Here is a 12,411-nt window from a genome sequence, read left to right as displayed (position 1 = left end):
CAGAGAGGAGGTTGAGATGATGTACTGAGTGGAGTTGAGTGAGGATGACTTCTCGGTCAGAGAGAGACCGATGATGCGTTGAAAGTCTCTGAAGGTGAAGGGTGTGTTTCTGTTCTCTCGAATCAAGGCTATAACAGTTCCTTGCTCTTATTGAGTCGAAATCTCATGTTTTTGGTGGGCAAATGAGCTCAATGGGTTTTCTTGGACGGCCAAACGGATTATGATAGACATGGGTTGGCAACTGTGCTCTTTTTTGTTTCTTCTTCAGATACCTGCTTATGCCTTTATGATTCTTGGACGGGCTTATGAGCTAGCTTTGGATGGTTTCACGGCCGAGGTTGTGGCAGGGAAGGTAATACCAGTATAGAAAAAGTCTTGGTTCAACTGAGACTTCATATTGATTTGAGCCGTTTCATTTCATACGCCCGAAAATTGAACCTCGAAGACACGAACGCGAGCAAACGTCATCGTCCAATCCGCCACCTTATCAACCAACCTGACTTCAATTCAAATACCAGCAAAAGCTTGTTCAACCGGCAATGTGACGGAATCGCGATTCCCATATTTCTCTCTGCCGTTAGCGTGAGACCCCGTGCTTTTCGCCGGGCTAGACAATGACGAAAGCAGGTGCTGACAGTCGCAGAGGCTGCATGTATCTTCCTCAGATGATTCGAGGAAATCGTTGCGCAAATGCTGCATACCATCACGTGGGACGGTGGTCTGCAGGAGACATGGGGTATGTGATGTTGTGGCGCAAGCCTACGAACGCTGCACATCTTGGGCGCTGGCTGCCTCGGCCTGATCTCCTTCAACTCACAACTCCGACACTGTCTTGCTAGATGTCTTCTGTTCAACAGCTTTGGTTCTCTTACCGGTCCCATGGAGGCGCTCGCAGCGATATCGTTGGCGGGGAACTTGGCCCAGTTCCTCGAGCATGCGTTGAAAGCGGTATCCAAGACACGTGAGCTGCTGAAAAACCCAGACAGTAAGCTTGACGAGAACCTCGATCTGGAGGAAATCGCCTAGGATTTCAAGTATGGATTCGCCGAGAAGGTAGGAAAGCTTCAAGTCGAAATTGATAGACGTCAACCTAAAGATGCGACTTTGAAAGAAACCGTCAAGATGATGCTCGAAAGGAAGGATAAGAGAAAATATCTCGAGAAGGAATTGAGACTTATCAAAGAGAAAGTAAAGCTTGAGGGCAGGCTTCAGGCGATCGCCAAGGACGCAGCAGACTCTTTGGGTAAGGTCGACGTGGACTTGGAAGGGAGCGAGGAGATCATTGCCAGCCTCGAGTTGCCGTTGTGTGGTTCTCGTGCTGCGGAGTACGACGTCCTACGGGGTCTAGTGTCCAGGGGTCTGGAGGTAACTGGCGAGATTTTGGGCATCTTGAATGGTCTGAAGGTTTTGGAGACACCCAACACAGGGATATACCTCAAGCTTAAGATCATATCGAAGGCGCTGTGGAAACAAAAAGAACTTCATGCCAGATTGGATGCTCATCGGGCCCAGATATCTGCTCATATTTTGGCTTTACTATTGTAAGTCACTTCGCTTGCTTCAATATAAGTATGTGGCAGTCGGGATTTCTCGTTAACGTACCCACAGAGAACAACAACGAAGCTTGTGTCAAGATTTGTGAATGACATCATCGCAGAATGAAAAGAATCATGCCGAGCTGAATGCCAAGCTCGGCATAGCCCTTCACCGAGCCCAGTATGCAGTCAATCGAGAAGTCCCCATAGAGGATGATGATGCCACATTGTCTTACCCTGAAACTCTAGAGTATCAAGGAGAAATGCAGAACTTTAGGCTAGAAGGAGTTGTTGATCATTTACATAAGATGTGGACATTGGAGAAGCAGAAAGCGATCTTGGACAGCCTATACTACAGCCAACTCGAGGATAGAGAATGGGCCATCCATGAAGCCCACGGTTATGTTCGAGTGGATTTTCGAAGCTGATTCTGCTGACAACGACGTCAAGAAGAACAGTGTCAACTTCATCGAGTGGCTCAAGCACGGGGACGGCGTATTTCGGGTAACTGGTAAAGCTGGTTCTGGGAAGTCCACGTTGATGAAGTACTTGACTCACCACCGTGAAACCAAGCGACTTGTGAAGAAATGAACAGGAAATGCCAACTTACTCCTTGCTCAGCATTACTTCTGGAGTCCCGGAACTGCCATGCAAAAGTCGCAAGAGGGTCTGCTGGGGGGGGGGGGGGGTGCTGCGGCAAGTCTTCAAACAGCGCCCAAGTCTCATGGGCGAGGTCATTCCCCATCGATGGAACTCTCCCTATGTCAACATGTTCGATCCTTGGAGGCGGTCAGAACTTGTCAAGGCGCTCGAAAACCTGGGGACAATGGACCCGGCAGAATGGAGAATTTGTTTCTTCATCGACGGCCTCGATGAATACAGCGGCGACCAATTCGAACTGGCCAACGACATTTTGCGCATGGGGAGATCGCCAAACATCAAGATATGCGCCTCGAGCCGGCCCTGGAACGAGTTCACCGATGCCTTCGAGCATTCAGAGTGGAAACTATATCCGCACGATCTCACGCGGGACGATATTCAGATGTCTGTCAAAGACAACCTTCGGGACTCCGACAATTTCAAGAGGCTCCAGCAGAGCGACGGGGTCGCGGCCGAAAAGTTGTCGCTGGAGATCACTGACCGAGCCCAAGGTGTTTTCCTCTGGGTTTTTCCTCGTTGTGCGATCCCTCCTCCATGGGCTCATGAAAGAGGATGACATCCAGGATCTCCGGAAGAGGCTGCGAGGGTTCCCCACCGATCTCAAAGAAACATTCAGTCAGATGCTGAACAACATAGATGAGTCCTACCGGAAGCGGACTGCGCGGTTGTTTCTCACTCTGACCCACGCGGCGACTTCGTTCCCGGTTCTTGCCTTCCACTTCATGGATTTTGGCGACAAAGCCCCGTCCAAAGAACCTCTATCTTTCCTGAGGTATTGGCCGGACGTCGACAAGAATGCTGAGCTGTTGCAGGCGATGGATCGCAAGAAGCGACAACTGATAGGACAGTGCAAGGACCTCATTTTCATCACGCCCGTCCCAAATGCGCCCGACCTCTTTTAACGAACGTGTTGGGTTTCTGCACAGGACTGTTGTCGACTTCATCCAGACTAGAGACATACGAGCGCAGCTTGAAGACGCCGCGGAGGACTTTGGCCCTGACAAAGTTCTCCTCGACGCCAACGTCGGCCAGCTTGGATCCTTGATACACCAGCACCGACTCTCATACATCCGCCCACGCTTAGGCCAGTGGGTTCTGGGGGCTCTGTACTATGCCCGCAAAATAGAAGTTATCACCAATACCCCTACGGTAGAGGCACTGGACGACCTTGAGAACGTCATCATGACCGCGTTTGCAAAATGGGATTTCGAGCACGCCATGACTGCGCTGCTCCCGGACGTCCCCAAGTCAACTTGCGCTGGTCCCATGTCGTCCTTCATGGATCTTGTTTGTAGATATGATATGGCGCTCTACGTTAGCCGCAAAGTTCCAGACTTGAACGTGGAAAGTTTAGAGTCCTTGTCACCGAATTGGAGGGAGCGAATTGACATCAAACCGGGCGGCGACTTTGAGTTGTGCGAACTGGCAGAAGATTACGATGACAATGAATGGAGGCTTTGGAAAATTGTACATGGAGAGGGCTCGTCACAAAGCAAGCCAACCGGGATGAATGTGTCTATGGCGGTAATTTTGAAAGTTCCTTCCCCGACGGAGAGCTCTAGGGTATCGGCTGAATCTGGGGGCGAAAGACGAGACAGCGTGAAGGGAAGACGCAAGAGATTCTCAAATGGAGAGGTTTATTTTCGAAAGGGTTGAGATAATGCCGATACTATAGAGGCAGGACAGCGCAGAACCAAGCAATATTACGACATACAAGTTGAGAGCATCATCAGTCGGCGGTGGCAACGCGCCGCCGAACGTACGCAACGTCCAGCATTGTCAAACACCGAGGGTAGCAGCAAACCATCACGGAATCGAGCCGACAGGTTGCGTCGCGAAATCAGTGTGGCATACAACACAGTCCGTCCCCAACACGGGAAAACCGGACCAACACCTCGTATGTGTCTGCCAAACCAATCGGGGTTTGACAGTTGAGGTTTCATTGAAGATGAACACGCGTTTGCAACCATCAGCAGAAACGTTGTTATGCTCCGACGAACGCCGCCCCAATCGTACAGGTTTACGTTTCCCTGGACCCAAAGGCACCGACTCTTGCTTGCAGTTGCATTCCGCGGGGCAGCACACGATTCAAAGCCGGCAACTATTCGCGAGCCATTGCGACGGTGTTGGTGGACGGATTTCGTTTCCCCAAGGTTCGGGAAATTAATCATTGCGTGATCGGCGTTTACCCCAGCCAAATGGGGGCACCACTGCACCAACCACTGCACCTCAGCGTCACTGACAGTCCGAATCAATGGACATTCAGTGACAGCGACATTCAAGAGATGCTCTGAATCACTCACAGCACACCGAACCTGATTTCCGCCTCGGTGAAGGCGCAAACTCGCCCCCCGTTTCAGGTCCAAAAGCAGAAAATCAAAGCACCCTCGCAAAGCCCCTCTCCCTCCCCACGATTTGCACCACTCCATTAAAGAACCCAAGACGGCCCATCCCGTATTCCCCTGGCAGTAGACAGATTTGGCCGCCCCCAACCAGAGGAAAAACAAAACAAAACAAACACCCAGCAGTGAAGAAAACGTGTCACCCCTAATCAGTGAATCACCAGGGTTTGACCCCCCAGTTCCCTCTTTTTACCTTTTTATCTCGCCCCTCTTCCGCTGTCAGAGTCGCATATCAAGGAGAGCCCACCTCCAACGCCCCTGTGTCCTGCGTCGTTGGGTAGCATTGACTTAATCTCGCCATGCTCCACCCAAGACCACTCGGCCTCATCAAAATCAGACGCACCACGCCCGAGCGAATGTGACTGTAAACAAAAAAACTTCCGAGGAAGAAGAAGAAAAAGAAAGGGCGGAAATTTTTAAGCATAATACCCTGGATTTCGGCAAGTGAGATGGCGAAGAAGAACACCGACAGCGCGGAGCTGGCGCGGAGGCTGGACGGGCAGGTCATGGTCATACCGGACCTGGGGAGGTTGATAGGCCACTGGCCCTGCGGGAGGAACGCGCACGCCTCGGACATCGAGGGGCAGGTCGGCGAGTTGCTGGATCGGTGAGGGTTCTTGTGGTGTTTTGAGGATCTGGCAGCGTGGAACTAATGAGATGCAGGACGGCCTCGCCTAGGGATAAGGAGAATGTCGAGGAGGCCAACCCGGCTTTGCTTGCGGCGTGGTAAGCTGTGACGTTCCGACTAATACCTTTAGCAGCGCTTGCTGACTGCGAACAGTCTGTGGCCCAATGTGTCGCTGGAGCATCTGAGGACGTTAACACAGATGATCCTTTGGCAGGGGCGGCTCGATGACTACATCGAGGCGTTGGAATACGAGAACTCGGAGCGGGCGAGGGAGTTCCGGGCCAAGACCAAAGAGTACGTCGCGCAGTATCTCCAGCTTTCGGATCTGCCGCGGGAGCCGCCTGCGACGAGTGCCATTTCGAATTTCCAGCAGGTAGCGCAGGTGATTTGCCGGTACTATGACCAGGGTGAGTGATATGTCGTCTATCTGCCCGGGGGACCGGGAGCGGGAGCTGAGGAGGCTGACGATCCAGCAGACCAGCGGAGGGCTCTGAGGGTCAGCTTGTACGAGTACATTGACTCGACGGTGTCGGAGATGCGGTACATCCAGAGCGGGGAGGTACCGACAGACCGGTACTACGAGGATCTGCGGAAGAGGACGGCGGGTGCTGGGCCACTTTGTGCCTTGGCCGAGTGAGTTGCCAGAGTTGCGTATTGAGACGGGCTTTGCTGATTGGTGCAGGTTTGTTGCGGGAGTGCAGTTGTCTGGGCTGGTCACTGGCTCGATCCCATACAAGCTCATGCTTGAGGCGGTCAGTGTCATCATTGGACTGTGAGTGAAGGCGAACCCAGGTCGAAGGTATTCAGAGACTGACAGACCCCAAGGACGAACGACTTGCTCTCATTGAGCAAGGAGCTGGTAAGTAACCGCAGCAGCCTAGTGGGCTGCTTGTTTGCTGACTGTGGTGCAGAGAAAGGGTCGAATCTTCAACGCGGTGCCGGTGCTCCTGTGGAACGGCGAACGCGGCGAGCTGGCGGAGGTCGTCGAGCACGTGGTCGGAGAAATCGAAAAGGCCGTCAAGAGCTTCGACGTGTGCGAGTCGAGGCTCATCCGCCAGTACCGGGGTGAAGCGGACCACATTCGGCTGGTGACCGAGGCTCTGAAGACCGTTTGCACTGGCAACTTGGCCTGGAGGTAAGTACAGCTCCCTTCATCTCGTTGGAAATATTGCTGAGCCCACGGATAGTCTGGAATCGAAGAGGTACAAAGTGGGCGAGCCGGGGGAGGACGGCAGTTTGGAGCAGGTGTTGAGAGCTCCCTGAGTACGACAAGCGGACGACAGGTGGACAGCAGATGGGCAGCAGATGTCGGAGAGTTGGATGGTAATGAGCCCCCGGTGATCGTAGAGAAAAAAGAAGGCCGCGAGGGCCAGAGTAGAATACCCTAATGATGAAATGATACCCAAGCCCCGATAGTCGATGCAGGTGTTCGAAAACGGCAATGAGCTGAGGCCGGTGTCGACGCGGCCGCCGGCGCGCGAGAACCTTGACAGATGCTTGGAAGTGGAAAATTGGAAGGAAAAAGAAAGGTGAGGCTTTTCGGGATGCTTGATATAATTTGACGGCCGCACGGGCGGTTGACCGTTTTTACGAAAAGGTTGCGAAATGGGCGTCGTTGGCCGTGTCTCACAAGGATGATTGTGAGCACTTTGGGCTGTACCGGTGGGCTTGCACGTCGCTGTGATGTCATGCTGCAATCTCCCAGCAGTGTCTCAATTGAGCCCTCGGTGCAGGTGCAGGTGCAGGTGAGGAGGCACTAAACCAAACCTGCCCCCCTGCTTGAGGTGCTTGTCCTTGCTGCTGAGGTGCCCTGCCCCTCCCAAGCTTTACCTTAAGCTTTCAGCTCGAGAGACAGAAGGAAAGCTCTGAGAAACATTAACTCATCCATCATCCCGCTCTTTCTCTCATCTCATCGCATCAATTGCATTTTCAACCATCACACACGTTTACATCTACACACACAATCATACACAATGGCTTTCCGCGCTGCTGCTAGAAGAGTCGCCCTCGCCCGTCCCGCGGCTGCAGCCAGGGCGTTCCACTCGACGCCCCGCGCCTTCGTCAAGGTCGGCGACGCGATCCCCGACTTGCCGGTGCTGGTCGAGAACTCGCCGGGCAACAAGGTCAACCTGGCCGAGGAGTTTTCCAAGGTCAAGAACGGGCTCATCATTGGTGTTCCCGCGGCCTTCTCGCCCGCCTGCTCGGCCACTCACGTCCCGTCGTACATTAACCACCCGAAGCTGAAGGAGGCCGGCTCCGTGTTTGTTGTGTCGGTTAACGACCCCTTCGTGTAGGTTTTTCTCGGGGTTGGGGTTTCTAATCGAGGACTGCATATTGACAGGTTTACAGGATGAAGGCGTGGGGTGAGCAGTTGGACCCTGCGAGCCAGACGGGCGTGTGTTGAGTCTTTTCGGGGATTTTGTTGAGAGATTGATTGTGTGCTGAATGTGTCGCAGATCCGGTTCTTGGGTGACCCGACCGCCGAGTTCACCAAGCAGCTTGAGCTCGACTTCGATAGCGTCGCCATCTTTGGCGACACCCGCGGCAAGAGATACACTCTTGTCGTCGAGGACGGCAAGGTCAAGGAGGCTCACGTCGAGCCCGACAACATTGGAACCAAAGGTAAGTAGACGGCTGCGTTGTTTGATCCAACCAGGGCGACTGACAGCTTGGACAGTTTCTCTGGCCGATACGGTCCTTGCTTAAGCTCGAACATTGTCTCTGGGCAGAGAGGAGGTCAGATGGAGCTCATGTTCACCAAACTGTTGGGAAAAGAAAGATTTAGGATATCGGCGTAGACTATGAGAAATGTGAGAGCGTTGACCTCTACCACCTGCCAATCAAACCTTGCCGCCACATCGAAATGCTATGCGGTCAGCCATGTTGCCCGATCAACAACCAGTTGTCGTCAAATTTATGAGGCTCTGCAAGCGGTAACAGTCTGCCGAGATATTTATCCCTGGCCTCGTCTTCAGCACGGAGCGCAGACGGAACGGGATCAGGTCATGGGACGAAAGCCGGCTGGAGGACCCGACTTCCATGGCCGGCGCCGGCCAAACCGGAGCCACATGGTGCAGGGCCGTTCCCGCCTGACAAATGCTTATCAGCCACCGCCACGCTTTTCAAGCCAGCTTCAGGGGTTTATCGATAAGAGTGACAAGACTTGATAACGGCGGGGCCGAAGACAGTGGGTGGTGGTGCGGTGCATGGCGCTCAGGGCAAGTCAGGAGGCGCCATGCAGGCTGCAGGCGGGCAGGGAGGGCACTTGGGGGCAGTTGGCAGTACCCGAGTTGAGGCCTCAAAGTTGCATCAGAGGGGCATTAACGCTGCTTGCTCATTGACAGGGAGTCACCTGCACATTGTCGGATGCAGCCACTGGACAGACTGCTTTGCTGTTTTGCAGGCTGCTTTGCAGAGACTGGCACGAGGGCTGCTGAGACGAGACTTGACTGGCCTTTAAATAGCAGTTGATGAATCGACCTCGAGTTGCAGGCCACAGGAGTGTCATTGTATGTAATGCCATCCAGAGCAGAGAGCCAAAGCCAACCAACCCCTCAGTGCCCCTCTGTGCCGCAGACGCATCACAATGCTTGGTGCAGTTGCATCATCTTTGACAATGAACCCCTGGGTGGCGCTTGCCTCTGGTTTCCCCAGATTCATCAAAGCCGGAAAGGGGAGGAAGGTGCCTTGAATTATTAGAACTTTAACAGTGCCAAATGACGCTCAGTCGGTGCATCTACCATTATTGGGAGTGAAAGTGGAAAGTGGTGACCGGTGGTCATGAAGCACACTTCCTCCAACCCCAGGCAGACACTCAGTCAGCCAGCCCACTTAAAAGCCAGGCCCCAGGAGCACCACAAGTACCCCTCACTTCACACAGGCAGCAAGATACCTGGTCTACTCTGTACCTCACTCGGTGCCTCCTCACACTCACACACTGGAGCCCACTCCTCCTCACCTTCCAACCAACACCTCCGTCATCCAACCCAGCCCACTGCCAACCAACAGCTGCCCACTCAGCACACAAAGCACACACAGCAGGAGGTGCACACCTCGCATTCAGGCACTGACTGACTGACAGAGAGAGAAAGAGGTTGTGGTGCATTGTACTGTAGGTACATTGAACACCTTAGACCAAGAGACTCAGACAGGGCACTGGGCCTAACACCGCCGTCCTGACTCCCTCCCGCCCTTCACCCACCCATCCGCCCACCGCACTGCACTGCATCTTACCTCACCCAACCTAACCCAACCCGCGTCCCATCCCACCTCACTCACACCTTACTTCTCTCTCTACCTTACCTGCCGCCATCTTCCTGCCTACATCCCAACCATCTACTCCGACGATCTATTGCCGCCATCTCCGTCCAGCGTGCCTGATCACTTCTTTGGCCTTTTGCACCCATCCCCGAACGCGCAGGCACCTATCGAGTCGCTCTTCCTCTTACTAATCCCCTCCCCAGGTGACTCCTTTGGCCCCCTCTCTCAGCCCTCCTCCTGGTCTCTGTCGTCGGTATCTACCTTGGCCTTGGTATCGCCTTTTGCCTTATTGTCCGTCGACGTCTGCCCACCACCCACGACTAGGTTACTCGAACCCTCGACCGCTCAACGCCGCCTTCGCCTCAGGTTTTACTTAAAATCAAATCCTCTCGCCGTTTCCACCTGCGGAAACCCTCCCCTCGCCAACATCCCTCGTCGGCACCATTCCTCCCACCACGCGGAAGCGAAAGGCCGCTGAGGCGACGATATCCTCCGAGTCCCCAGACCCCCTACCCAACAAGAGGATAGCCTCAGCTGCCAACCAGACCCAGCACGCTCCCCCGACACCGGTCACCACAGCAAGCAACGGCATGGATTCCGAGGAGGACTTCATGTCCGCTCTTTCGAGCGAGGACGAGATGATGCAAGACGACAGCGGCGAGGACATGTCGGGCGCCGATGGTGCGTCCTCATTTTTTTTTATCCCCGATGCTAACCCGCAATATTCTGACGCTCCTTCTCCGACAGACTTCGACGAGGACGACTTCGATGACGAGCCCGACGCCGACCTCGGCATTATCAAGGACTCCGACAGTAAGAAGAAGGTCGCTTACGACATTTCCTTCAAGGTCTACAAGCCCGAGGACATTCAGAGCCAACAGGACGACATGATCGACGAGGTCAACATGATTCTCAATATTCGCAAGGAGGACGTCGCCATCCTGCTGCGCCACTTCCGCTGGAACAAGGAACGCTTGATCGAGGACTACATGGATACTCCGAATAAGGTGCTGGAGGCCGCAGGCCTGGGATCGAACGTCACCGGCCCGCCCAAGCTAGAGGCCATCCCGGGCTTTATGTGCGACATTTGCTGCGAGGACGAGGAGGGTCTCCAGACCTTTTCTCTCAAGTGCGGCCACCGATACTGCGTCGATTGCTACCGTCACTACCTCAACCAAAAGATCCGCGAAGAGGGCGAGGCTGCCCGCATCCAGTGCCCTGCCGAGGGCTGTGGCCGCATCATCGACTCCAAGTCGCTCGATCTTCTCGTCACCCCCGAACTCGGTTCACGATACCATGAGCTGCTCAACCGCACATATGTCGAGGACAAGGACTCCCTCAAGTGGTGCCCCGCTCCCGACTGCCCGAATGCCGTCGAGTGCCCTATCAAGAAGAAGGATTTGGACAGAATCGTCCCCACGGTCGCCTGCGCATGTGGTCATCGCTTCTGCTTCGGTTGCATCCTCAACGACCATCAACCAGCCCCCTGCGAGCTCGTCAAGAGATGGCTCAAGAAGTGCGCCGACGACTCCGAGACAGCTAACTGGATATCAGCGAACACAAAAGAGTGTCCGAAGTGTAACTCCACTATTGAGAAAAACGGTGGCTGCAACCACATGACCTGTCGCAAGTGCAAGCACGAGTTCTGTTGGATGTGTATGGGCCTGTGGTCGGAGCATGGCACCAGCTGGTACAACTGCAATCGCTTCGAGGAGAAGAGCGGCACCGAAGCCCGCGATGCGCAAGCAAAGTCCCGCATATCGCTGGAGAGATACCTGCACTACTACAACCGCTACGCCAACCACGAACAGTCCGCCAAGCTCGACAAGGACATTTACCATAAGACAGAGAAGAAGATGGTGCAGCTCCAGACCGCGTCAGGCATGTCGTGGATCGAGGTTCAGTATCTCAACCAGGCCTCGCAGACACTGCAAACCTGTCGACAGACCCTCAAGTGGACGTACGCCTTTGCCTTCTACCTTGCCCGCAACAATTTGACGTCCATCTTCGAGGACAATCAGAAGGATTTGGAGATGGCGGTTGAGGCACTGTCAGAAATGTTCGAGAAGCCCGTCACAGAGCTGTGTGACAAGAAGCTGAAGGTCGACATCATGGACAAGACGTCGTACTGCAAGAAGCGACGCATCATTCTTCTGGAGGATACCGCCGATAATTTGGCCAACGGTAAGCTTGGCATAAACAAACATCTTTATCATTTCTAACCCTCCCTTAGGTCGCTGGACTTTCAACGTTGATCTTACCGGTCCTATGCCATCCGCTGCCACGGGCAGCCGCCGTTGAATCACGCGGTGACTCACACGAATACATGAGAAACGGCTTGAGTGTGTAGAAAGAACGCTTAGCGCTTTATTATTGGTGGAAGGCTCATCAATCTTCTCGGTAACGGCATTGGAGGCTACAAGATCATGACAGGTTTTTTTTTTTCTCTCTCTCTTCTTTCTCAAGGGACGGATAACTTGGCGTGAGGAGAAGCGGATCACGGGCATTGTATGGAATGGAATTTTGGTAGCAATCCGTGTGTCCCAGGCACAGCGGCAATCATTACGCAGCACATCACTGTCATCGTCATCTCTGCTGCTGCCGTCCCCTACATCGTTCTTGACTCTGAACTTACGAGAACCTAGGCGATGGGTGTCATTCAAAACCCACCGTTTTAGGCCAAGTCGCGGCTTGAGTTCGTGCGTCCACCATGCATGCCATCTTTCCCACCCGTGACCTTTCTTCTTGTAGCTGCTTCGAATCATTGCCACGCAAATCTCTGGATTACAAAGTTTTCGCCTTCTCGTCGGTCTACTCGTCGTCCATGGGCATCATGACTCGCGGTGGGTGTGTGGTCTACTTAGCGGCACCACTGAACGCCGCAATTATGACAATGGTCCGAGGTCGCAGACAGGCCTTGCCTGCC

General features: G+C 54.0%; 5 protein-coding genes across 5 annotated transcripts; all 5 read left to right on the top strand.

The window, feature by feature from the left end:
• Nucleotides 1–1,122: 1,122 nt before the first annotated feature.
• Nucleotides 1,123–2,126, top strand: CGCA056_v006529 (uncharacterized protein; the record flags this gene model as incomplete). The annotated part of the gene is made up of 2 exons (XM_037321778.1): nucleotides 1,123–1,541; nucleotides 1,865–2,126. 2 exons carry the CDS (start codon nucleotides 1,123–1,125, stop codon nucleotides 2,124–2,126), a joined length of 681 nt encoding a protein of 226 aa, XP_037178765.1.
• Nucleotides 2,127–2,304: 178 nt separating this feature from the next.
• On the top strand, nucleotides 2,305–3,549 carry CGCA056_v006528 (uncharacterized protein; the record flags this gene model as incomplete). The annotated part of the gene is made up of 4 exons (XM_037321777.1): nucleotides 2,305–2,640; nucleotides 2,687–3,042; nucleotides 3,122–3,486; nucleotides 3,545–3,549. The coding sequence occupies 4 exons, from the start codon at nucleotides 2,305–2,307 to the stop codon at nucleotides 3,547–3,549; spliced, it is 1,062 nt and encodes a 353-aa protein (XP_037178764.1).
• A 1,497-nt stretch (nucleotides 3,550–5,046) lies between these two features.
• CGCA056_v006527 (uncharacterized protein) lies at nucleotides 5,047–6,488 on the top strand (the record flags this gene model as incomplete). The annotated part of the gene is made up of 8 exons (XM_037321776.1): nucleotides 5,047–5,204; nucleotides 5,261–5,323; nucleotides 5,379–5,632; nucleotides 5,702–5,858; nucleotides 5,908–5,997; nucleotides 6,051–6,084; nucleotides 6,137–6,360; nucleotides 6,413–6,488. 8 exons carry the CDS (start codon nucleotides 5,047–5,049, stop codon nucleotides 6,486–6,488), a joined length of 1,056 nt encoding a protein of 351 aa, XP_037178767.1.
• Nucleotides 6,489–7,198: 710 nt separating this feature from the next.
• CGCA056_v006526 (Peroxiredoxin-5) lies at nucleotides 7,199–7,931 on the top strand (the record flags this gene model as incomplete). The annotated part of the gene is made up of 4 exons (XM_037321775.1): nucleotides 7,199–7,515; nucleotides 7,575–7,620; nucleotides 7,682–7,847; nucleotides 7,903–7,931. 4 exons carry the CDS (start codon nucleotides 7,199–7,201, stop codon nucleotides 7,929–7,931), a joined length of 558 nt encoding a protein of 185 aa, XP_037178766.1.
• A 2,144-nt stretch (nucleotides 7,932–10,075) lies between these two features.
• On the top strand, nucleotides 10,076–11,786 carry dbl4 (E3 ubiquitin-protein ligase dbl4; the record flags this gene model as incomplete). The annotated part of the gene is made up of 3 exons (XM_037321774.1): nucleotides 10,076–10,166; nucleotides 10,233–11,669; nucleotides 11,719–11,786. 3 exons carry the CDS (start codon nucleotides 10,076–10,078, stop codon nucleotides 11,784–11,786), a joined length of 1,596 nt encoding a protein of 531 aa, XP_037178769.1.
• Between the last annotated feature and the right edge of the window lie 625 nt (nucleotides 11,787–12,411).

The sequence above is a fragment of the Colletotrichum aenigma genome (assembly GCF_013390185.1).
Source record: "Colletotrichum aenigma strain Cg56 chromosome Unknown KSG_Cg56_contig04, whole genome shotgun sequence".
Lineage (NCBI taxonomy): Eukaryota > Fungi > Ascomycota > Sordariomycetes > Glomerellales > Glomerellaceae > Colletotrichum > Colletotrichum aenigma.
Note: the sequence above shows the minus strand (reverse complement) of the source record. Positions and strands in the feature narration are given on the sequence as shown.